A 26,369-nucleotide genomic window follows, 5' to 3' on the forward strand; every position below is an offset into this window, starting at 1 on the left:
GTATTGCAATCTATTTGATTTCTGCGCAACCAAATTGAATGCATATATATTGAATCTCATCAAACGAGCATGTGCTTTGTAGCTCGAATTCAATTTCATAACCGGTCTTATATCGGTGGACTAGAGTACATTTGATGCAGGGATAAATAATCCTCAAATATATGACTTTGTCAAACTCTGATAGGGAGGGATTTTAATACAACCGCTTAGTCGATCAAATTATTAAAGTGCTAACTACATTTTGATTAGGAGAAATTCTTGCACAACCGCTTATTCGATTGAGACAAGAAATCGTCAATGTTGACAAATATATTTGTTAAAGACGACTGATGTGGAATGACTTTATTAAACATTGATCAGTGTTGATAGAAATGAATTTGGTATGATCGAGACATGGAAGTGCTACTTTCCATTTGTCTGTAATGTAAGTTGGCTTTATTCAACTTTGATAAGGAGTTACATGTGTTGCAGTACGATCTCCTATTCGATTCAGACACGGACATGCTATTTCGCAATCGTCGGTTATGGAAAATGCCTGTTTAGGATGGCTCTGTATCCTTGGATGTCGGGGGGAATCTGAGAACAACCGATTATTCGATCGAGTGCTACGTTGAAATTGTGAATTTTAACAAATACTTTAGGAAGTGACTACTTGGCAAGCCCGGCTTACCAAACAGCGACTTTTTCTTGTCCTGAATGGAGAGCCGAACTCATTAATATTAAAGTAAAGTCTCCAGCTCGCCAAACAGGGTAGATTTTTTACCTGTTTGGCAAGCCCGGCTGGCCGAACAGGGTGGCTTTTTAGTGCTGTTTGGCAAGCGGCTCTCCAAACAGGACAAAAAAAGATGCCTGTTCGACGAGCGGCTTGCCAAATAGACCCGGCCAATACTTTATCTACTCACGGCAGGACGTCTGCATGTTGGGCGACTTTATTCAACGTTGATAGCAAGGTTCGATAGAGATGTGAAACAGTTACTTTGCAGTCGTCGATTTTGGCAAACAGGTATTTTGCACGACTCTGTAATGTTGGTTGACTTTATTCAATTTGGTAGGGATTCAGAACAAACGCTTATACGATTGAGACTTGGGAAAGCTACTTTATTCTCGTCAACTTTGGCAAATATCTGTTCAGGACGATTCAATGTTCGACGACTTTATCTAGCTTTGATATAGAGGAAGTTAAGTGTATTCAATCGAGACCTGGAACAGCTACTTTGCAGTCGTTAATATTGGCAAACAGGTGTTTAGGACGACTATACGTAATGTTGGTTCATGACCTTATTCACTTGATAGGGATTCATAACAACCGCTTATTCGATTGAGATACGGAAATGCTATTTTGCAATCGTCAATTTTGGCAAATATCTGTTCTGGACGACTTGATATTGGATATCTTTATTCAACTTGGATAGGGAAGAATCTGAGTTTAATCAATTATTCAATCGAGACATGGAAAAGCTACTTTACAAATATCTATTTTCATTGGCAAATACCTGTTATGACGACTGTCACACTGGATGACATTATCCAACTTACATAGCGAGGAATTTTGGTATTATTCGATTGAGACGAGGACGTGCTACTTTGCAGTTATCTACCATCACGTGAGCTATGATTTGGAGTAATTTCAGAACAACCGCTTATTCGATTGATACAGGGAAATGTTACTTTGCAATCGTCAATTTTGACAAGTATATGTTCAGGACGATCAACTAAACGTTGGGTGACTTTATTAAACTTTGATAAGGAGGAAACTTGGCTTCACACATTTTTTGAATAAGACATCCTACTTTACCGTCGTCGGCTTTAATACCTGTTCACGACGACCATGTAATGGCGGCTGGTATAATCGGGCGACGCACAGGTGACAAAATTCAACTGTGAACTTGAGAACAGAAGAACAATTTGACTAAAACCTAAGTAACATAGGGCTTTGTCACTGGATGCTTAGTAGTGCTTTGGCTTCATTCCATCAATGTATCACGTTAGTTGCAGCTTATTGGAAGATGTACACAAGCTCTTGAAATAACGATGAATCTCGTAAAGGTTTGTATGATGAGTGAATACTTTTCTCTCATTTGGCACTACAGGGTGTGTAAAAAAAACCGCAATACTAGCACCTTTTGTTTTAATATACCAAATCAAAGCCGTTACTTCTCCTCTTACAAAATGGATCTTGCCAGTCACCAAAACTGGAAAAGGCGCGTTTCGGTCAAAAGGTGTCATTTCCCCCCCCCCCCCTCCCCTCCTTCAGAAAAAAGAGCTAGCTAGGCCCCTTATCAGGTAGGAATAGACAGGATAATATTTTGGACAATCAACATGATGGTGCACATATTTTTCATCACGTTTTTAGGATTTTTTCAGTTTCTTTTTCTGGTGATGCACATTTCTTTTCAGGTCCTCATTCTGTGTTTTATTGTCGTCGCAACAACAAATGGAGGTAAGCAATCTCCTAGCATCGCCATTGGTAACGGTTGCTTAGTGATAGTAGCGCCGTTTACTCTTAAACCGGAAGAGGCAGCAACAATCTTGTCATTAGAGGCGCTGATTTCGTTCCTTACAACGCCTCTAGAACTAGTAACTTGCTACCATCTTGAAAAGCAGTACCGCGGATATAGTACAGGAAAGAATCTTTCTTATTATAATGACGCTACGCATCACCACTAAGCCTGCAAAAAAATATTGCTACACTACGCTACGATACAATTATCTTAAAACCCACCAGTAAGTGTCAGATTTTATTTATAAAGTTCATATTATTTTCTTGATTATTATTAAAATAAAGCGTTTTATGAGAGAAAGTGGCACTAATTCGGCCTGAATAAGATTTTCAGTCCAAACTGGTGATGCAGTGGATGACGTACGATTATCAAAACCCTGAATTTCAGGATGCCGACATCCAAGATGGCGGCAATTGATCAATTCCAGTGTCTGAAATTTTTTATTTCGGCACTGGGGCGAGTTTGAGGCAGCAAATGGTAGCTAGTCCTCTCATTGGGAGATTGGGAGGCAGGGGAAGGTGCTGGGAAGTAAAAGGGGGAAGAAATACCAATGTAGTAAGGCGTATTGAAAAGAAAGAAAACATCTTTATTTTAGCACAAATTTAAAACCTGCCATGTGCCCAGCTAGGCCTTTTATTAGAAGAACAGGAAGTTTGTAGTTTGTTACATTTTCGCAGCCCACAAAAATGCACTTTAGGGAATATTTGGAGGGGGGGGGGGGGGTAACGTATTGTCTTGATGGCTCAGTTCGATCATGCACTCACAGGCATTATTTCATCTCCAGGTCCTCATCAAGAGTGTTTAAACGGACTCCACGATTGTGACAAGATCAACGGAGTATGTATCGACAACCAAACCTCGTACACGTGTGCGTGTAACCCAGGTTTCACTGGAGATGGAAAGACTTGCGCAGGTAACGAATAAATATCGGCCCGGGTTATTTGGCAGACCTATGAGAGAATAGTTATAAATTCTGTAGTTAGATGACGCTGGAGTATCAAGCTCAAATAAAAAATTAAAACTCAGGTTTTCTCGTATTTCACAGCTCTCCAGCGCCACCAAACTGTATGTTAAAGAACTATGCACGGTGTAAGGTCTACCAATTAACCGCAACCATGAATACCAAAGTCATGACCTGCGTGACCAGTCCTGCAAGGATCCCTGAACGAACATTTGTTGCCCAAACGAGCCCTTTACACCCGCCAATTTGTATATACCTCTTGGTCCGGATTCCTGATCGTACTCTCTCTATATAACCCTTGTCATTTCTAGAAAATAGATATGCGCAAGTGTCCATTGCTGATCACATCGTCTTCCCAAACGGTACATGAACCTCCCCCCCCCCCCCCCCCCATCTACCCTGATCTTGAGGGCAGATGGGAAAAGTTTCCCCTGAACGCGATTGTGGATGAATCGCGCAGCACATACGATCGCAAGGCAAAATATTGTGTTGGTTCGGGCATAGTTTTTCAAGTAACGACTGGTTCGGGCTGGATACGATGAAGCAGAAGAGAGCAGAGTTGGGGCGTGTGCGTTCTCGCAATCAATCTCACTAAAAACCTGACCTAATGGTACAAACTTTTTTTTGACGGATTTTCACTTGTTTAATTTTGCCCCCCCCTCCCCCACCCCTGACATAAACGTATTATTGTCTCACCAGATGTCGATGAATGCACTACAAATAATCCCAATCACAAACACCGGTGTGTGGCAAATGCAACGTGTTGGAACACTTTTGGATCATATTACTGTACATGTCAGGCCGGATTCAAGGGTAACGGTGAAATATCTTGCGATGATATCAATGAATGCGACCCAAGTAAGTCATACTACATGTTCATCAAGAATTTATAAAGACTAAGTATTCGGAAGCAGTACTACGGCATCTTATCTGGCGCTCGAAACCAAGTTTAAAAATCGGGGTTTTCGCAAAATAATTCGACTTCTATTCAATAGCTATCGCTACTATTGACGGGTTGTCGCTTGCTCCTCGATTAGTAGTCATTATAAGGCTCATACGGAAATGGTATTTTAACGAGGATTTCTGAAGTCACAAATTCATAGCCTTAATACATTAATTCCTTCATGCTAATTTTCAATAATTTATTCAACCACGTGACAGATTTTAATCTGAGAGCAATATGATTGGCTCAAACGACACCATATCAGCATGCCGTGTGCGAGCAGATAAACCTTCCGCGAAGCCGAGATACAGATACACATGTATAGTGCCGGTAGTTTTCAAATAACATGAATTATTACAAATGTTACAGTAAGTATTTTACCTGAAATGGAAGAAAAAGAATGCTTTATCGACTGTGACTAGAGAGGACTGGTATGGACCTCAGGTTCACTTCGTATATCAATTGATTTTGTGGCGTTTTTTGACGCACCGTGTACGATAACTCTAATATGATTACAGCAGACATTTTCTTGACAGGTGTGAACTATACGGTCACGCTATATATACATGATGGCAAAACATCAGGCAGCAGAGCAGAAATTTCTGTGACACTTGGCGGATTAAAAGAAATCACTGCCCCTTGGTCATTAGGGACTCAATGGGACACCACGCGGTAGGTCCATTTTACTAGACTTTTTGTTCCCCGGTCCCCAAGCCTCAGTTTATAGGTTGGAGGCTGGGCAAAGACAACCGTCTATAAATAGCTCTTCTGATTGAGGTTTTATACATCTATTCAGAAGTAGAGCCCATCGACGCGTAATGGCATGACGTTTTAAAGTGACTCTTGAATGAACATGGGTCAACAAAATAATAGATTTTATATTGAATTTTCCCAGATTTCGGGATTATTAACGTAAATTTGCAAAAAATGTTTAAAGCCCTCTCTTTGGAAATAACTTGTTCTTTCTTGAATCGACTGACACGTTACAAGTGACAACGTGAACTCTATTTAAATTATATGAAAGCCCAACCTTTAAAAAAATACATTTTTATTATTCTTACATATGTTTCAGGGTCTCACAACGTACTATAACCACTTCGACAGCTCTTGGCTACATACAGAATATTACCCTGTTCAAGTCAAACACGGGTACTACCAACGATGACGGGCTAGACTTAGTCAAGGTAAGCTACAACACCATCATCATCAGCATCAGCATCATCGTCATTATTATCAGTATCGGCAACATCATCTATCGGTATTATGTTATTTGAAGTTTCTAGTTCATATTGACCTCGTTTAATATGTTTCTATAACATTCATTACGTTTATTTGCTCTTCTCGGATCTGGCCTATCTACCCCCAGGAAAGCTGTTTGTTGGGCCGATGTTATCACGATTTGCCCTGATAACCCTTTTGATACATGTAACACAAAAATACAGGCCTTCGTACGAGTGGGTTTTAGTCAATCAGGATAATCAACGGTGTGTTTGGCTCGGCCTAAATTCTTTTGACGGCGAGGTAAGGGGAAAAATTGCGTAATCTGTTATATATCAAATAGATATGTTTTACACCCGTAGGGTGGATATGTTTTGCACTCGGGTATGCAGGTATTTTCCACCCGGAAGGAAACTTTTTCATCTAGACGAAAGTTTCTTTAAGCCGAGTGTGTTAATTAAAGAAAAAAACAACAAAAAAATCACGTAATGCAGAAACGTAATGCGTTGCATGTATGGGCCACCATAATAATAGATTTTAGATTGAATTTTCCCGGATTTCGGGATTATTAATATGAATTTGCAAAAAATGAATATCGTGATTTGTTTTCATCGAAAAACACATACATAATCAGCCGAAAAAACTCGTGAAAATCGTTTTTTTTCTTCAGCAATTTCCAATAGGCGCAAACATTACTGTTCACAGCACTTTGAGAGGGGACTTCCGGTCCTCGCCCTTTTTGCGGGGGGGGGGGGGGGGCTGTACATGATGAGCCAGTGCGCCGCACCCAGCCTTAGTTTCTAAAACTCAACGTCATTTTTACATATCTCATAGTTTGAACCGAGCTCATCAACTTGATGTTTATTTTTTCAGGTAACGGTAAATGGCACAGGCATGGATCGTAGTGATACATTTCTTTGTCCTGCTCCTTTTTGCAACCTCAAATGGCCGAATCTTAGGGTTACACTGAACAATTCAGGTATGTCAAGACTACATGTGGTTCAGTACGGTAATGCCTAAGGTTTAGATAACCACAGCAATTTTGCGTAATGAGCCAAAAGTTAGTTGGTTTTTTTGCCCATTCCGGTATAGGCCATCGATCCCCATGAATGTTGTATCGTTGGAGTCGATGCGATCAAGATTTGTCCTAATAACTCTTTGGACAATCCGTGGAGCAGTGGGAATTAAGACCTTTGTGCGTGGGGGCTTTGTTTGAAGACTAGACCGTGAATTGGGCTCAGGGCCGAATTCTTTAAACTTCGTGGTATAAGGGGCACAGAACGTAATGATCTTATTTCTCGGAAAGATCGTTTGATTACATTACCGATGTCGGCCCCCTATAGTTACTATTCAAAGGCATACGTTTCAGGACCTATGGTTGTGGTCGTAGAAACACTAAAAGATAATATTTTAACAAAGTGGTTGCATTTCATCTGTTGGCGATATCACATATAGATTCAATTTCGAGTTATAGATTAAGTCGTGAGCATTCCAATTCCGATTTGATTGACGGAGTGACGACTCCAAATTTCCCAATGAGAGGATAGCTGCTGCGGAGCAACAGTACGCTAGTATCACTATGCAACCGCTACCAATAGCGAGGCTTGGAGATTGATCAACTCCAATGCATAGTTATTCGGTTGTTAACTCCAATATTGTACCTCGAATGCTGAGCTGCAATCAACAAACCTAATAACAATCTCTTCTCGCCGATTTTCAAACGGGATAAAACACTTCTTTATTTCATTTTTTTCATAGGCGTTAACTACACTGTCACCATCATCGTAGAGAGAAATGAGGGCCAATCACCAGGAAACGGGGAGCTTTTCATCCAACTTAGCGGACTAACTGAAAGCACGACAACTACGTCGTTAGGGAAAGAGTGGAGCAACTTTGCGTAAGTCTCGTCCTCCTCTTAAAAAAAGACCTTTGAAAAACACTCAAGTGTTTTCGGCCAAAATAAAGATGTATCCCACATCTGCTTAAAAATAGGATGTAAGTGCACCATTATGTTCCTGTCCAGAACTTTTCCACGTAAAACAATAAAGCCTGGACGTGGGTGTGAGTGTGCGTGTGCGTGTGTGCTTCTATGCTCACTATTTTTGTAGCGTATTGAAAATTACTATGAGATTAGGTTTTTTTCGAGCTTGCGATTTGGCAAATAAGTAATTAGCATCCCTTGCAAATGATACATTCCTGCTGGTGACTGATAATTTGAAGCGAAGCGATACATCGTACCTGTATAAGCATTCTTCTTTTCAATACGATATCCGTATTCTAGCTTATCATCCACATTCTCTTTTCAGTGTATCACAAGGCCATGTTATTCATCCAACACCACTTGGCTATATACAGAGTATTACGCTAAAGAGGCCATCGCCAAGTCTAGACAATGCTGCCCGCTACGCTTTTTTTAGAGTAAGCTTCATTTACTACACTCTTATATAGGTTTTTAGCTCTTGAAAAATACCTCTGCGAAGTACATACTGTATTCGTGTTGACCAAAAAACCTTTGATGGTTTTTCAAAAGCTCATACTTCTCTCTTTCCTAGAGTGTACCAGTGATTAAGAGCGAACCCAATTCCCGAGGGCAACACGGCAACTGAGTTTGCCAGTTCTATATATCTATCTGTCTCGCAGCCTTGCGGCCAGTGGCACCTCTGCAAGGCGGATTTAGCTCTCCGGTCTTTCTTCTCGTCTATCATTTTACATCGTCTTAGTCAGCCGCGTCTGAAATTGCCTTCTTCTGTGCCATGAAGGATGGTGTTCGCCAGGGATCGAGTTGAAGAAGAAAAAAAACCCATACATTTTACGGATGTAGTTCAATTAGAAAGAGAAAATGTTTAATCTGGTAGACTTGTTCATCCTGTTTACATTAAATGATCATAATATTCTGAAAAAAGGAATCTTCAAACTGTGTCATTTGTCACCAAAACAAACATGTGCCCAGATAGTGCTGAACATTTTCATGGAGTAGTTTGTTTGTTGTCATGACAACGCGTGCAAACTACACTCATGAATGGGACAGCCCCCCCCCCTCACCGTCCCCCTATTGAATTATACGGGCGTGGATGCTCAAAACAAGTGTTGTAACTGACGCGGCGTCAACCTAAATTGACGTTAAGCCTAACTTTGAACAACCAGGCCCTGGATCCATTGTTCAAAATAAGTTAAATCACTAGCATAATATTATCCATCAGTGTAGTCTGTTGAACTTAACTCTAAGATTAAGTTAGCACGAAGCTAGTTTATTTTGAACAGCTGGGCCCTGAACGTTGTTATAACTCACACACCTTGGTCGTATTCTTGCAGATCACCGTGCAAAGCCCAGTTATGAAGAATGAAGCCGTATTCCAATGTCCTGTTCAACCTTGTGAAATTCGCCTTCCTAATACTACGGTGACACTACGTAATTCAGGTAACGTCTTGGTTGCATATCCTTCGCCTAGGCCGTAGTGGACATAAATTCCGATTTATGCTCTAGAACATCATCATTTATGTTCTAGAACATGATTTGACCAATAGGAGAACACGAATGCTGTTCTAGGCCGTTAATCAACCAATAACTGACTAGGAATAATGGTCTAGAACATACATCAGCCAATGAGAGTACAGGAATTCTGTTCTAGACCGTAAATTCACCAATCACTGACTAGGAATAATGGTCTAGAACATAAATTAGCCAATCACAGTACAGGAATTCCGTTTTTGATCATTAATCAACCAGTCGCTGAACAGGAATTGTGTGGGTTTTTTTTAGAACATAATTCAGCCAATCGCAACCATCATTTCAAGCATTTTGTATTTCCATGAAAACGTTTTGCCCATCAGGGGCATTATGGCGCATATCACTGTACCTGAAAGAGACCACATGATCAATGGTTTCTAAGCCGACCAACGTCTGTTACTCTTGAAAGGGTCACTCGGAATCCAAAGCTCTTTCACTAATCCACTGTAATTTCATAGAGCAGCAAGTTTTGAATTCGTGGTGATGAACTGGCCGAGTCGTTACGAATTAGTTTACATTGTCGCAGCGTCCGTTTTTCTATAAGATCGATCAGAACTGGACGAAAGCATTTATTTCTAACATGTGTAACACATAACACCAGATACAACTGACTGCAAAATGGAACGTGAGTTCCTCTGTAATTATAAGTTCGTGATTGGTTATTCATATTGGCGAGATTTGTGGAAACTCGGTAGTCTCGTTTATCGTTCTGGTGAACTGCACTGCGATGCACAGAACAAATGAAAACGTTGGCCTTTTACTTATAAGTTACTTTTCTGTTTCAAGTTTCTCCGAGCAATTTCTCCGAAGTGGGAATTGAACCTCTTCCTGTGTGTGGGGCAGAAGCTGAATGTTTAAATACTCTAGGATCCTATAATTGTAAATGCAAACAGCTAGGTTACACCTGGAACAACTCGAAGTGTGAGGGTAAGTACTGTCGGGATCAGTACACAATTGAATCTGCTATAGGGTCCGTGTACATTTTGTCCTTCATATTTTCAATGTCATAAGTGAATTTTAGAAAGTTCCAATTTTTCTAAATTGTTTTAATAGCGTTTGCGTGATACATGCCAGAATATGACACGATTCGGGGCCGTGTTTACTGGCTGTGAGAGAATATCTTTCCGACCCCGTAGAATCTAGAAAAGGAGTTCCTATTTCAAAAGCGACCTGAATCGTGTTAGTTGATATCATTCATAAATAATAAAAGCCTAAAATGATGTTTGCAAACCAAATAACTAACATTCCAGGCAGTATTTCGGAATGACAGGGCTTTTTTAAAAATTCTCATTGGTACCACTGAACAGTTAATAGTGATCTCATCAGCCCTGTCACGAGTATCGGAGGTTTTCCGACCTCTTAACGGTTTCTCCAACATTTTCCCATCCGATTTTTCCGACAAAAGTCCTACATTGTCCGACTTTTCCCTGAAAGGTCGAATTTCGAGAAAACTGGTGAAAAAAACTAAGGCTTCCCAAAATATGGCATTAAAGATCAAAGGCCTCTGTTGAATGAAGTTAATGAGGTGACCTAATTGAGTAATTTGATTAGTATTCACACTTTGGGTCACTCTACTTGTTTGGCTCACACCTCATTAACCCCTATTTTGGGTCGCCCTGATATTTTTCACATGTTTCCACGGATCCACGGCCTGATTTATGGCATCCGCTTTCGAGCACAGGAAAACCTGGCCAAAAACTGATGACGTCTTACACAAAACTTGTCATTCTCGGTGAATCGTGGTTCTCAAAACAGGATAGCGAAACCTTACTTATTGCAAAAGCACTGGATGAAAACCCAGACCCTAAATAATGTTTTCAATAAATAAGGTTTGATTCGGTTAAATAGATTGGCAGTTGTTGCCGAGACCTGGCGTTGAAGCAAATTTAGTCCCCTGTAGAATGAGCCATACTTCGTTGTTCAAGAATTTTGAGCCATCGGTCCATCCTAGTTCCACGCATGGACAATAATGTCTATCTTATGTTGATGCCTTTTGTCAATAATTTCAGATGTAGACGAGTGTGCAATTCGTAGGAGCTGTGGTATGTATTTTGTTTAATTGATCAAAAGAAGTAGTTATTGTGGGCCATCGTTTAGGAAATTCAGGTGCAAGCAAAAACAATTTGAGTTTTCTTTCTTTTCCAAATCATTTGTGGGCGCTTTGTTTTTTTATATTGCGAATAACATTGATTCGTGAAAAAAAAATTGCTTACGAATGTTTTTTTGATTTAGCAAAACTGATGCATTTTCCTTATCCACCATGTAAAAGTGAAGTTTTTTTTAGAAATTGTTGAGAATCGTATAAAAAAGGTGGAGGACGTGAATCATATACATGCATACATACATAAGTATTTCTAGAAAGCACATGATAATCATCCGTGAAAGTAAAGGCTAGCACCAAGAATTCATAAAGACTTTGGAACTTCAGAAATCAGAAAAAATACTCAAAAGGGTGGATAAAAGTTTCCTGAACCGGGAAACTAAATGTTATTGATTCATTGAAAAGATATTACCAAGAAGAACAAAATCATACCTTATTCAGCTCAGAACACCTTAAGATAAAGGAGATGCAGGGCATTTTGGCTAAAATACAATATTTATCATTTAAATTCCCTTGCTATGGCGTGATAATGTGCATTCTTTGTCTCAGAGGGGTTTTAGAAATTCGTTAAAAAACCATTTCATTATTAGCCTAATAATCGCTGCCAAACGAGTTATACTATTTGAGCGAGTATTTTGTGACAAAAATCAAGCCAAAACAACCAGCCAATAGTAGTGATAGCCATTGAATAGAAGACGAATAACCTTGCAAAAGCCCCCTATTGTCAAAATGTGGGTCCTAGTGCTAGTTAATATGCTGTAGTATGGTCGAAATTATTAGTCTTTATGAATTATTGTACTTTCTGATAGAAAGTAAGAACCTCAAATGAGCTCATGGAAATCCACTCCTTTGCAGCAACAAATGCTACATGCACCAACACCGTTAGTTCGTACATTTGTGCCTGTGAACCCGGCTTTACTGGAGCAGACGCCAGGAAGTTATGTTTAGACGTAGACGAGTGCAATACAACTAACGCCACCATGAAACACAACTGCGCCCCCGATGCATTTTGCAATAATACTGTGGGATCCTACAACTGTACGTGTAAACCAGGCTTCATTGGAAATGGGTGGACTTGCAAACCCTCAGGTGAGTACTAATACTGTTGGAGCCTACATCTTTACGTGTAAACCAGGCTTCATTGGAAATGGTTCGACTTGCAAACCCTCAGGTGAGTACTAATACTGTTGGAGCCTACATCTTTACGTGTAAACAAGGATTTATAGGAAATGGGTCGACTTGCAAACCCTCAGGTGAGTACTAATACTGTGGGATCCTACATCTTTACGTGTAAACCAGGCTTCATTGGAAATGGGTCGACTTGCAAACCCTCAGGTGAGTACTAATACTGTGGGATCCTACATCTTTACGTGTAAACCAGGATTTATAGGAAATGGGTCGACTTGCAAACCCTCAAGTGAGTACTAATACTGTTGGAGCCTACATCTTTACGTGTAAACCAGGTTTCATTGGAAATGGGATCAAGACTTGCTAACCCTCAGGTGAGTACTAATATTGTTGGAGCCTACATCTTTACGTGTAAACCAGGCTTCATTGGAAATGGGTCGACTTGCAAACCCTCAGGTGAGTACTAATACTGTTGGAGCCTACATCTTTACGTGTAAACCAGGATTTATAGGAAATGGGTCGACTTTCAAACCCTCAGGTGAGTACTAATACTGTTGGAGCCTACATCTTTACGTGTAAACCAGGATTTATAGGAAATGGGTCGACTTGCAAACCCTCAGGTGAGTACTTATACTGTGGGAGCCTACATCTTTACGTGTAAACCAGGCTTCATTGGAAATGGGATCAAGACTTGCTAACCCTCAGGTGAGTACTAATATTGTTGGAGCCTACATCTTTACGTGTAAACCAGGCTTCATTGGAAATGGGTCGACTTGCAAACCCTCAGGTGAGTACTAATACTGTTGGAGCCTACATCTTTACGTGTAAACCAGGATTTATAGGAAATGGGTCGACTTTCAAACCCTCAGGTGAGTACTAATACTGTGGGAGCCTACATCTTTACGTGTAAACCAGGATTTATAGGAAATGGGTCGACTTGCAAACCCTCAGGTGAGTACTAATACTGTTGGAGCCTACATCTTTACGTGTAAACCAGGCTTCATTGGAAATGGGAAGACTTGCTAACCCTCAGGTGAGTACTAATACTGTTGGAGCCTACATCTTTACGTGTAAACCAGGCTTCATTGGAAATGGGTCGACTTGCAAACCCTCAGGTGAGTACTAATACTGTTGGAGCCTACATTTTTACGTGTAAACCAGGATTTATAGGAAATGGGTCGACTTGCAAACCCTCAGGTGAGTACTAATACTGTGGGAGCCTACATCTTTACGTGTAAACCAGGCTTTATAGGAAATGGGTCGACTTTCAAACCCTCAGGTGAGTACTAATACTGTGGGAGCCTACATCTTTACGTGTAAACCAGGATTTATAGGAAATGGGTCGACTTGCAAACCCTCAGGTGAGTACTAATACTGTTGGAGCCTACATCTTTACGTGTAAACCAGGCTTCATTGGAAATGGGAAGACTTGCTAACCCTCAGGTGAGTACTAATACTGTTGGAGCCTACATCTTTACGTGTAAACCAGGCTTCATTGGAAATGGGTCGACTTGCAAACCCTCAGGTGAGTACTAATACTGTTGGAGCCTACATCTTTACGTGTAAACCAGGATTTATAGGAAATGGGTCGACTTGCAAACCCTCAGGTGAGTACTAATACTGTGGGAGCCTACATCTTTACGTGTAAACCAGGATTTATAGGAAATGGGTCGACTTGCAAACCCTCAGGTGAGTACTAATACTGTTGGAGCCTACATCTTTACGTGTAAACCAGGCTTCATTGGAAATGGGAAGACTTGCTAACCCTCAGGTGAGTACTAATACTGTTGGAGCCTACATCTTTACGTGTAAACCAGGCTTCATTGGAAATGGGTCGACTTGCAAACCCTCAGGTGAGTACTAATACTGTTGGAGCCTACATTTTTACGTGTAAACCAGGATTTATAGGAAATGGGTCGACTTGCAAACCCTCAGGTGAGTACTAATACTGTGGGAGCCTACATCTTTACGTGTAAACCAGGCTTTATAGGAAATGGGTCGACTTTCAAACCCTCAGGTGAGTACTAATACTGTGGGAGCCTACAACTGTTACCGTACGTGTAAACCTGGCTACAAATGTTGACATTCTTCCTGAAGCCAGTTGGTGGCGCAAAGAGCTCTGGATATAAGACTATAAACTGTGAAGTTTCCCTTTACATTTACAGTGTGTAAATTGTTTCATTGTTTGTCAATTGTTTCATTCGTTTTTAGAGAGAAACCTAACCGATGCAGCGAAGGAATTAATGAATGACGCAAAAACCATACCAGAATCGAAATCTGCCGGCGAAGTCAAGTCAAAGGTTAATGAGATGGTGACGAAACTTGATAAAGGCACGGTGAGTAGTAGTATGCTCATTTTCAGGAGTTAGAACTTTTTTGTGGATCGCTCACCTTTCCGAGTCAAGGCCAACAATCTCTCTGAGGGTTGCCACCTTTCCAAGTCAATACCACCAACATCGCTAAGGTTTGCCACCTTTCTGAGTCAAAGCCAACAACCTCTCTGAGGGTTGCCCACCATTCCGAGTCAAGGCCGACAATCTCTCTGAGGGTTGCCACCTTTCCGAGTTAAGGCCAAAAACTTCACTGAGTGAATCCAGGACCAATATGTTGAAGTCTCTTCCTACGCTTGAATGTACCGATAATTTGGGATTCGGGATTCAGAATTCGTAAAATTTGCGAAGCCTCGCTATTGTTGCATTTTCAGTATCACTTTCGTTTCAAAATAGATGAGGATTATGAGCACAATACAGTAATATATAATTCGCCATCAAAATTATTATAATCACATTATGTATAATCAGGACAAGTTATCCAACAACGAAAGTAAGTTAGTCCGTGAGGAGATCACGATTGGTATTCAAGAATACCTCAAGAAGGACAACTACACAAACAACTTTGCAGATTCTATAAAGATAGGTGACTCACTTGGGCAGACTACTAATGAGACGGATGAGCTCTCTCACAAAACTATGGTAAGCCTATTATACCTGCATCATTTACAATACAATATATCGTACATGTATATCATTCCAGAAAATCAAAATACATGTATATTATGCTTTTTTGGTAAATTTGTATACTCTCTCTAGTGGGGGAAATCTAAAACTCATTACTGGGGGAAAATTATTGGCCATTATCTTTCATTGAATTTGTTCTCATCTGCTGACAAAGGCAGAGCAAGTTCTCTCTCAAACGGGCACAAAAGATGCAGTACCAAAATATTCAACAAGTACCGAATTTAGGAAAAACCTATAAATTTTCTTACAACATGGGACCAATGACAACCGGCCAAGTACTCCAAGGACTGCCCATTGCATGATTTCCAGACACGACACGACAGTCGTGTGGTGGGTCACTTCTATACCCGTACAATTACTGTTGTGTTTGACCCACTCAACTTGTTGCCCTCTTTAGGAAATGTGTGTTTCTCTCTCCATCCGGGTACTAAATGGAACACCGACGTCAGGACTGTCCTTGACAAATGTCACAGATCTGTCAACCGGTAAGTAACGTCATTTTGCCCTTACCTCGCATTTAGAAGTTCAGGCCTAGCCGATGCCATGGTACATTGTCTTTAATCAGATCCCGCTCGTACCTGGGCTTGAATTCCAATTGATCTACTGTCATATCAAAGGGTTATCGGGGTAAATTTTGATAACATCGATCCCCACGAAACCTGTCGTGGAGATCGACATGCTTTAACCGAAGAGGGCAAATAAAGGCAATGCATGATTATCTAGTGATGCAGCGGTCAATTGAAAACCCTATCCCCGTCAGGATTGACGTCATCACAAGTCAAGTTATTAGAGTTTTCAAGCCTTTGCAGAATTACACACGTGTCCACGTAGGCTAAACGTATCGGTTTGCCTTAGAAAAATACGTGCTTATCTGGAGAGGAAATGACGACACAAAAGAAACCTACAAAAGATTAGTTAATTTTTAGGGGCGTAAGGCCAGCATTTGTTATTTTTATCCGATTGTACCCCTCAAACACCGTAAACATGGTGAAGGGAGGGTCTTGCTTCTTTTGCGTTGCAAAGGTAAACCAATACCTTTACCCACCGTGGTGTCCATTGTCAAAAACATATGTACAAATATGTCTGTGGTGTAACCAATTCCCGCGTGCACCACGGTCCATCAAAAATCTTCTGTTATCGTTCATGCGCCCCGCAAAAAGCGATTAAATAGCTGCAACCAGTAATCAGGGTCGCACGCGAAAAATATTTCCGTTTGCAGTGGACATTACAGTTATCTTCGACAAGAATCGGTAATCGCTGCGACCTGTCATTTATCTAACCCATCGATTACCGGTTTTACCTGAAGAAGTGCGATCTTTATCACTCATCACAGCGATAATTGTCGCAGATGGCAGCGATAGGAATCACCCGTTCGCTCTTTATGATTTTCAAAATCTGCCAAATTTTCAACTTCTTTATCAAAGTGCTCCGGCAGGTTGCAGCGATAGAAATCCCGTTTTTGCAATAAAAATCGCTCGTTTGTGGGGTTGTACGGATTACCAAATCTTCTAAATCTTCTAAATCTTCCAAATCTTCCAAATCTTCTAAATCTTCCAAATCTTCCAAATCATCCAAATCTTCTAAATCTTCTAAATCTTCCAAATCTTCAAAATCTTCCAAATCTTCCAAATCTTCCAAATCTTCCAAATCTTCCAAATCTTCCAAATCTTCTAAATCTTCCAAATCTTCCAAATCTTCCAAATCTTCCAAATCTTCCAAATCTTCCAAATCTTCCAAATCATCCAAATCATCCAAATCTTCCAAATCTTCTAAAGCTTCCAAATCTTCCAAATCTTCCAAATCTTCCAAATCTTCCAAATCTTCCAAATCTTCCAAATCTTAACTTATTTACAGCTTTATCGAAGTGTCCTGGCAATGTAGTCGATGCTTTGTACGATCCCCAGACAACTATTCCCTCTGCCGAAAATCTGACGGACAGCGAACCAAATGTTGCTAAGAAAGAATTGGTAATACGAATCAATCAATCAATAATCAATCAATGAGTCAAATGTGTAAAAGGTACTCTAGGACTCGTTTGAAAAGGTGTGCCTTCAAGGGACAATATAGGCAGCAGTTAGCCAGGCAAGATAATGTTACACGAAGTCACCAATAGGGGTCTCTCACATCTTACAGAACATCGAAATGATTCATGCTTGTATGAGGAATATGTTTAGTGCTGAATCTGACATGACCCAGGGGCCTTACTGAGTATATTAGCCACCTGAAGATGGACAAATAAGCCCCTCTGTTCCTGCCTATAGTCCCCCTTTAAGGTGCTTCTTAAAGGTGATAAAATTCTCTGCTCTTCTAATGAGAGACGGAAGTGGAGCAGATTTATAGAAAGATCGGTCCCCAAATGTTCATGTGGCTTTCATTAGGTTGGAAACGTCCAAATATGATATCAATCACAATGTCTTGTATCACTCAGGATGAATATATCCCCAAAAAACAACACGAATAATGGTTTTGGTCCACTGGGAAGACTTCGATCCCCCCCCCCCCATATCTGAAATGTATGTCATGTTTCACTATTAGTTGTAAAGCTGCGATAAGCAATATACTGACTCCTTTCTCGAATTGTTTCAGTCGAAGAAATTGATGACACAGGTCGATACACTAATCAACACAATGATGAAGGAATTAAACCAAAAAGCTGACACGAGTACTGAATTTATTGAAGTTGAAACGAAGTCGTTCGGCATGAAGACGGGGAAGCGTACCGCCTCGTTCCTTCAGGAGGGGGCGAACATCGACGTTGGGGAAGTTGGAGTGGTACTCAGTGATAGTTTACAGACTGTAGGAGGCATCAGTATTTCGGTGAGTAAAGGCGGAATTCCCAAAGCAACTGACGTCCCAAATTTTGCAACTTTCTTTTAGTTGTTACGATTTTTTACTAAGAATCTGCTTTTTAAGAAGCATGCAAGAAATATAGGTAACATTTTGTCGGTATTTTCGAACGTTAGGAAGAAACAAAAAAAGGCTCACAGCCGATTGTCATGGATTTTGATGGGATTTTGATGGCAACCTTTAAAATTAGGAAACGATCCCTTTTAAGTTGTCAAAACAAAGCCTACGTATGCTTCTTGGCATACATTGCCACCCGAATCTCCTGAAGCATCGGCGCTCTAGTTGCTGAATTTAACCTTGGCGACATAAAAATGTTCGTTCCATCTGGAGCATGGGGAAATAAAAAATTTCGATACTCTTTCAAGCCATCTTGTTTCAGTTGGTCTCATTCTCCCAAAATCCGTACCTTTATGGCGAAAATTCCGAATATGTCAACATCCCGGTTCTTCGAATGGACGTCCAAGACAGCTCAAGAAGTCCGCCATCGCCCTCTATCTTCAGTGGCGCCACGGGAATGATCGGAACTATTCAATCGAAACTGAAGTATGAGGAAGACGATCAAGTGCTAATTTCCGATATTCCAGAGAGAGGACAACTTTACGTCATTAACTGCAACACCCGACATGAGTTCCTCCGCCTCAGCTTCGTCAAAGAGTTCCCTTTGGTGGTGACGCTTTTAGGCCAGATGCATAACCAGCCGGGTGACGTAGACTACGACTTTAAATACGTCATATCTGACGTCATAATGTCCGAGCACGTGAAGGAAGGATGTCAGATTGTGACGAAGAAGACGGATCAAGAGTATTCCTTCTTCATCTATAACTCGTGTTTCAAACAGCTCGGAGAATTAAAAGTTGTCTTCAAAGTTGCTCAAGGTGATACAATCTCTCTTTAATCACCAGCTTCCAAGTTGTTTATGGCGTTTTTTGCCCTTGGCGTTTAAGCCTATCGACCCCCAGGAAAGCTGTTTTGTGGGGTCGATATAATCAAGATTTGCCATGATAACCCTTTGACGCGACAGTATAACAATTGGAATTTAGTCGAAGGAGCAAGCGGGCTTTGTTAAAAGACAATAGTGCAGTGTATTTGGCTTGGCCTGAATTCTTTTATCTGCGAAGTAATTAACATGATTGAGGGGGGGGGGGAAATGTAATGTACAATGCAATGAACAAATGTCTCGACTAACTCTGGAGGATGTGGTTTATTTGCGTCATTTTCCGATCTACTTGCTATTTTCAGTGTCTATGTCAAGGTCTCGGAGAGGCTTGCTGGCCACCGGTGCGAGTTACGCCATGCACATGGTCACCATCGCGCCAAGGGTATGGAACCCGGCGACAAACGCGTGGGAGGTGACCGATTGGGTTCAGGTATGAGCCGTCCACTACACATACACTTGAATGGCCATTCTAAAATACCTTGGTACCGTAAAGTCAACTTTTAAATGGAAAATGCATAAGCCTCGTTCTGAGAGTGGAGTGTTTTGGACACGCAACCAAGATGCTCTACCAAAGTTCCCTCGGGTTGCACTAAAATGTGGAACCATGCACACAGCTCACTTCAGAAGTTTGAGGCTCTCAAAACACTGCTTCAAACACAAATCAGCCAAGGAAGCATCAACCACCCTAAGTTTTTTAATGAGCACTACACATATTTGCTGAGAAAAACGCTCCAAATAGCCCATTTGCGCGGATTTTAGCGTCACTTGAGCGAGCCGATCCGGACTTCCTATACGGGCTGCCGTAACATAATGTAAACAACGGCGCTACCGGCGCTCCGGGCAGGCGATGGATGGAATTTGCCAAATTCGCACATATTCAAGTTATTTCGTGGCCTATCTTTTTAAGTTTGAGGTATTTTAGAATAGAAATTGAACCCTCGGCTTCGGACCTTGGTTGAGTTACCAAGACACTCTCGGGTGGAGCTAAAATTTCGTCCAAACCCTCGCCTGTCGGCTCGGGTTTGGACTGTATTTTAGCTCCACCCTCGAGTGTCTTGGTAACTCAACCAAGGTCCTCCGCCTCGGGTTCAATTCCTTAACTCATCACTGTAAATTAGATGTTCAAACATGTGGCGAGTTATTCAAAATACTTAACTTATGCCCCCATTTAGTTAGTGACTTAATTAAAGACAGTTTACAACGGCACTGTTGAAGTTTATATTCCCAGCACTGGGTCCGTATTTACACATTTTAACTTTTTCAAAATTCAAGATCATTTTTCAAATGGTTTGAACAAACGGAGTAGGTTATATCCAACCATATACCTACCTCATTAATTACCAGGTTCTGCCCGAAACAACTCCGAGAGACATCAAGTTCAAGAGTAATTTCTTCGGGACGGTCACGGCTGGTATATTCGTACCGCCCAACACCGTCAGCTTCGCCGAAATCTTTCCGAACTTCTCCGAGAAGATCCGAAACAGCCCGATTGTTCTTGCCGTTATTCTAGTTACTCTGCTGATGTTTTGTCTCCTTCTCATCTGGACAAGGCGAATGGACAAGAAGGATTTTGAAGCGGTAAGTTACCCAGTGAAATACCAGTACTATACTCCATTTAAGGAAAAAAAGGCCGCTGCACCCAAAACAAGCCTAAAATGGCTGGGAGAAGTAGTCAATATTTTAGAAGTAGTCAATATTTTGCTCTAAAATTTCTCGTTCTTGGTCATGTTTTGTCTGATTCAGGCGGAATGTATGGGTTATGGTATACCCTAAAGTGACACACACTGGCTATATTCCATGGGTGTAGCTAGCGAGGGGGCACTTCCAGTAGTCGCCCAAAATAATTTCATAAACTGTCATATTGCAGAATTTAACGGTTTACAGTTTCAAGACAATTTTTTTACTGCTTGTGTTTTAGTGGGTATGCTCACCACTGGTTGATAATCATCCAGGGGACGAGTACTGGTACCGCATGAATCTCTACACGTCCTCGCGACCAAAGGCCGGCACCTCAGCCAATGTCTTCATTATCTTGATAGGGGAGAACGGGGCGACGGGACCGCGGTTCCTAAGCGATGGACACAGACAGGTAACTTAATAGGTTGACCACCAAATGCCACCAGGTTGAATGTCATCATCTGCATCATGCAAAGTCCGATCTCACCTTTAAGGGTTGACCATAATATAGGCACCACCATTTTGACTAGAACTTGAAATCCTAAAGCATTTATGGAACTCTCTCAAAACGAAGTGATGCCAAACTTCAAGGGAGAGAGTATATATATAAATCATACATATATATATTATTGTTTATTGTCACCTACATTTACATAGCCGGCCTTTCATAGACCTATGAGACATTTAGGTGTAGTTCACAAAATACTTTCTAGATAATGAGTCAGAGCGCTGTAGACTCGCGCGGGTCCAGACGTGAGTATTACAGGAGTATTCGGTGGGCAATATCACCCATCATTTATTAGCTATTTTATCAATTAGCTCTACTACTTCGAAGACTCCATAAGCTCCCCGCCGGTACCCACGCGAGTCCCCAGCGTTCAAACTTCATTTCTCAAGCGGTAAATTAATTCAACGTGGTTGGCAACAAGTCTGGCGATTCCAGAGTTCGCAAGTAAAGTTTTCAGATTGTCACTTGGCAAAGCATTCTGAAAATTTATGTCATTTGCGTCCTCAATTTCACGGAAAAGTCTGATTCTTTGAGTACGTTCTTTGTTTTCCAGAAAACCGCCTCGCAGGTTTGAAATGGCATTTTACTTCATTTTGAAGGAGTTTTATTGCTTTAATTTGGATTTCAAGTTCTCGCTAAAAACTTCTTGCTTCGAGCAATACGCGGTTCCGAGCATCTCGTGTTCCTGATTTCCGAGTCAGCAAAAACTGCTCTCTTCCGACATACGTGTACCTTGTATTATCGGGTTCCATACTCCCGACTATGCTGGGGGAGGGGGGGGGGGGGTACGGCCTTTGGGAAACTAACTCTGAGATCGAGTGAAGAACATCCACACGAGATAATTCATACTCTTCGTTTATTCAAATCCTGATTCCAGAACAACGTATACTAGATATATCTGGAACTCTCAACTCTCGGAAACTTGTCGAAACTTGTGGCACTCCTGCTGCCAAGGGAGAGGCAGTTTATATCCAGGAACCCACCAATCAGGAGACAGGGAATGAACTGCAATGTGCCACTGCAGCACGAATACGTCACCAATCATAAGGCCAGCAGCGTACTGCAATGCGCCGGGCAATGCGCAATACGCCACCAATCATAAGGCCAGCAGCGTACTGCAATGCGCCGGGGCAATGCGCAATACGCCACCAATCAGATCATAAGGCCAGAAGCGTACCGCAATGCGCCGGGGCAATGCGCAATACGCCACCAATCAGATCATAAGGCCAGTAGCGTACCGCAATGCGCCGGGCAAAGCCGCAGTCAGATCAAATCCTCTCACCCGTACCTATTTCGGTCCGGCATAGAGCCTACATGTCCCTTAACAGGAATAATGCAAAGTTAAATACATTCAAATACAATACGATTACAATTGTATGTTTGTACTGGGCTGATTTGTCTGTTTTACCAGAACTTTCAACGCGGTTCGATCAGCTCCTTCCTCCTCAAGCACGACACATCTCTCGGTCGGCTCCAGTACGTGTTTATTTGGCATGACAACAAGAGCTCTCATCCAGATTGGCATTTGTCACATATCGTCATAGAAGATATGTACCTGGGGACAAGGTAGGAAAATGTTGTCTTTGCTATCCTCGGTGTAGATTCTTTCGAAATCACCCGATCAATTTCATCTATCTTTTTGCACGAATTAGCGAGGGAAAACCCTTCAACCCTGAAACACCACTTACCCATACATTATATACTAGTATACTGAGAAATGTCAGTATTGCTGAAGTAAGCTCAATTTCCATTCCAGCAACGACTTCTTATGTAACCACTGGCTGACGAAGTCCAAAGGCGACCATCGCACGAACCGGCTCCTCCGGGTAACCCATGCTGGCAACATCAGCGGCGTCTCACAGCTCCTCAGTCACCACTCCAAACGATTTATGTTCGACTCGAACTTATGGTTCTCCATATTTCACCGCCCGTACAAGAGCCGCTTTACGCGAGTCCAGCGTTTGTGTTGCTGCGCTGCAGCACTTTCTCTCATCATGCTGACGAACGCGATGTGGTTTGAGACTGGCCCGACCGGAAGTAGTTCCGCACTTCATATAGGTCCACTGCGGATTACCTTCCGGAGTGTGTTCATCGGCTTTATGTCCAGTTTGATAATATTTCCGCCGACCTTGGCAATGGTTCAGATATTTTCAAGAACACCATACAAACGGAATACAGTTCTGGTTGAAGTTATAAGAAAGCATCCAGTTGTCAAACCCAACCTTCTGCCGTGGTGGTGTGACATTATAGGTTACCTCCTGGCCATTGCGTGCATTCTCGGTGGGGCTTTCTTCGCATTTTTCTACAGTCTGGAATGGGGAGGTGAGAAGTCTATAAAGTGGCTTTCATCCTTGTTCGTCTCAGTGACCCAGAACATTGTTTTACTGGAAAGTATTGCCAAGGTAAATATGCTGTGGTTCGTGTCTTTTGCTGCAAAAGACGTATCAATTTCCCGTTGGTGTCAAAACGTGAGCAGGCGCATTTTACTGCCAGTAGTTGTCAGTTGCATGTATGAAGTAACATAAGCAATTGTAAAAGGCAGCGACCTTTTCTTTTGGTTGAACTTAATCGGGCTTTTCTGACACTTCTGAGGTTGTTTACCTCCTAATATAATGTTTGACAGTTTATGGGGTGCATCGGTTGGAAATCTGATGAAATATGATAGCTGAATATCAGATCGATAGGACTTGCTATGAAGTATGCATCCGCCTGTTGGGCAAACTCAGCAAAAACAAAAGCAAAGTTGGACAAAGTTAAAAACCTGTGACTATAACTTATGCTTGGGGCAATCTAGACATCGCCAATGGAGGTGACGGAAAAGACGACATGCCAGATCTAGAACCAATATGTTTAGACCAGAGAAATCTGTAGATCGTCACATATAAACAAAAAATCGAACGCTAAGAATGAGAATGAAAGTAGGTCCTACACTGAAATTTTCAATGAATTTGCTCATAAAATAAGTAAACACATTTTCCGAGCCATGCCCCTTATATATCACGGGTACAAAATTTTTCCAAGCTTGTTCTCGTTCTTGTGTCCTGAACCTCTTATATTATGTAACATCCCTTTGTTGTCTTATCCAATATAGATGCTCTGTTTCACCCTCGTTATGACTTGTATTCTGCGGTTGCCTTCCGAAGCCGACGATAAGTCTGTTGAGGACGAATTCTTACTGACGGATGTCGCCGATGGCGAAAGTAACGTAGAGAGTAAGTATCAACCTAACAGAAGAACAACTCTCTTATGTAAAACGTCATTTCTCTCTTTCGGAAGCCTCAGAACGATCAGCTGGTTACGTTTTGGCCAGTTCGATCAAGTATATAGGATGCATTTAGCCCTTCCAGGGCTAAATAGACCAACAAAAAAAATAGATCTCGCAAAAGACCATTTGGGACGCTATTAGTGGCAGCCAAAACGTTGAAGTTTTTGCTGTCTCCATAATGAAAAATGGAAACCTTGCCTCAAGATGGCCTTATCTCAAACAGCAAGCTACTCATCTTTTTCACTTGGTGGAGTGTTTTGTTGGTAAGGACACCGAGTACGAGAAACCTCGGTTTTATGTCCCATTCGAATGACAATGAAGGCTTTTGAAGTAAATATATGAAGCTGGGGAAATCACAGCATCATTTTCTGTACTGTTTGGAGAGCCACTCGCTGGACAGCAAGCCAGAATGTGTATACGTAGCTTCTGTGGCCTTTACACATGTCTTTTTTGAGTGTACCTACACAACGTCAGTTTGGTTGCGATTGTCACGAGTGCAAATACAAGAGTAATAAATACATTGGGCACATTGCTAAGGTCCGGCGCTATGCATCCAGGAGCAACAGCGTATACATCTGTGATGATAATGTGCTCCCCTCGAAAGCTTAGTACATTTTTTTGTATGAATTAGTTCGGCTCTTTTAACAAGTTGTTGTTTGGTAGGCCGGGCTTGCCCAAGAGTTACTTCCAAATGTATGTATACTTTCTGTCACTCTCATTTTAGTTCCACCCGTGCCAAACCTGCCAGAAAAACTTGACAACTGCCACGAGACCGACGCAGAGCGGAAAGTACGACAGGCGAAAGATAAGAAGTTGTTTACAATAGCCCGCCAGACAGGGGTCCAGTTTCTGTACTTGGTTCTCCTGATGATTATCTGTAGCAGCAACAGAGGGAGTAATTTTTACCACCAAAACAAGGCGTTCAAGAATGCATTTGGACCACGGGTAGGTGAGAAAAATGCTTACGTGAAGTTACTTTGTGTCATGAACACCCGCTCTCACTAGCTAGGCTGAACCAGTCTTTGAACTTTTTCCTTCATCAAGACTCACTCCCTGTTATTCTTGTTATTGCTGTCAAACAGAATACGCAACGAAAACCTCCGTTAGAGGTCGCGTTAAGAAACTGGGTAGCAATTATCTCGCCGCGTGTCGTTCACAAGTGGCTGCTTGCTTATCACTCCTGTATTTATGGTTCGAGTTTGATAATTGTTTTATTATTAAGCCATGTGAAGAACATGTTGTTTCAATAATTAAAGTTTTGATTCCTATTCAAGACCTGCCTAGAAATAGCTTTCATCTTCAAGCAGGACTTCGTTACGATCTATTTGGTGTATTAAACTATAACTTGACATAATTCGCGTGGTGGGCAGACCTGAAACATAAAACCTTTCTTGTTTCTTGTTATTCTTTCTTCATCTATTTTGTTGTCTAGGGCGAAGCTTTCGTCAATGGCCATGCAGACTTTGGGTATGTTTATAACTGGCTGAAGACTGCAGCAATACCCATGTTGTATCCGGATACATATTACAATGGCAAGGCGATGGACGCGCATGATCGTTCGTTTATGAATACCATAGATGGTTTGAGGATTGGCCCTGCAAGACTGAGGCAGAAAAGGGTTAAGGAGGGTAGGTACCAGCAGTTAATATGCATGAGGGTCGATACAAATGTACGTATTTTCTGATGTGTAACTGAACATCTTAGCAGTGAAGCAAAAAACCCCAAAGTTTAAACCTATGTACAAATGAATTTGGTGTT

The 26,369-nt window shown here is 41.5% G+C and overlaps 1 protein-coding gene across 3 annotated transcripts in view; it reads left to right on the top strand.

Moving 5' to 3' along the window:
- The first annotated feature begins 291 nt into the window (after positions 1-291).
- LOC135492219 (uncharacterized) overlaps positions 292-26,369 on the top strand; it is a 33,048-nt gene continuing 6,970 nt past the window's right edge. For all 3 annotated transcript variants that reach the window (XR_010448042.1, XM_064778516.1, XM_064778517.1), the window contains exons 1-28: positions 292-424; positions 908-2,046; positions 2,398-2,440; positions 3,286-3,414; positions 4,162-4,320; positions 4,942-5,077; positions 5,478-5,589; positions 6,497-6,602; positions 7,382-7,520; positions 7,930-8,041; positions 8,936-9,041; positions 9,918-10,058; positions 11,141-11,173; positions 12,088-12,321; positions 14,572-14,696; positions 15,162-15,332; positions 15,775-15,862; positions 17,232-17,344; positions 17,964-18,194; positions 18,604-19,099; positions 19,464-19,591; positions 20,506-20,739; positions 21,080-21,250; positions 22,758-22,912; positions 23,103-23,748; positions 24,438-24,558; positions 25,336-25,556; positions 26,044-26,239. Coding sequence is in view for 2 of the 3 variants with exons in the window: in XM_064778516.1 (XP_064634586.1) it covers positions 2,032-2,046; positions 2,398-2,440; positions 3,286-3,414; positions 4,162-4,320; positions 4,942-5,077; positions 5,478-5,589; positions 6,497-6,602; positions 7,382-7,520; positions 7,930-8,041; positions 8,936-9,041; positions 9,918-10,058; positions 11,141-11,173; positions 12,088-12,321; positions 14,572-14,696; positions 15,162-15,332; positions 15,775-15,862; positions 17,232-17,344; positions 17,964-18,194; positions 18,604-19,099; positions 19,464-19,591; positions 20,506-20,739; positions 21,080-21,250; positions 22,758-22,912; positions 23,103-23,748; positions 24,438-24,558; positions 25,336-25,556; positions 26,044-26,239 (4,561 nt within the window). In the remaining variant the exon portion in view is untranslated. The remainder of the gene's footprint in view (positions 425-907; positions 2,047-2,397; positions 2,441-3,285; positions 3,415-4,161; positions 4,321-4,941; positions 5,078-5,477; positions 5,590-6,496; positions 6,603-7,381; positions 7,521-7,929; positions 8,042-8,935; positions 9,042-9,917; positions 10,059-11,140; positions 11,174-12,087; positions 12,322-14,571; positions 14,697-15,161; positions 15,333-15,774; positions 15,863-17,231; positions 17,345-17,963; positions 18,195-18,603; positions 19,100-19,463; positions 19,592-20,505; positions 20,740-21,079; positions 21,251-22,757; positions 22,913-23,102; positions 23,749-24,437; positions 24,559-25,335; positions 25,557-26,043; positions 26,240-26,369) is intronic.

The sequence above is a fragment of the Lineus longissimus genome, chromosome 8, assembly GCF_910592395.1.
Source record: "Lineus longissimus chromosome 8, tnLinLong1.2, whole genome shotgun sequence".
NCBI lineage: Eukaryota > Metazoa > Nemertea > Pilidiophora > Heteronemertea > Lineidae > Lineus > Lineus longissimus.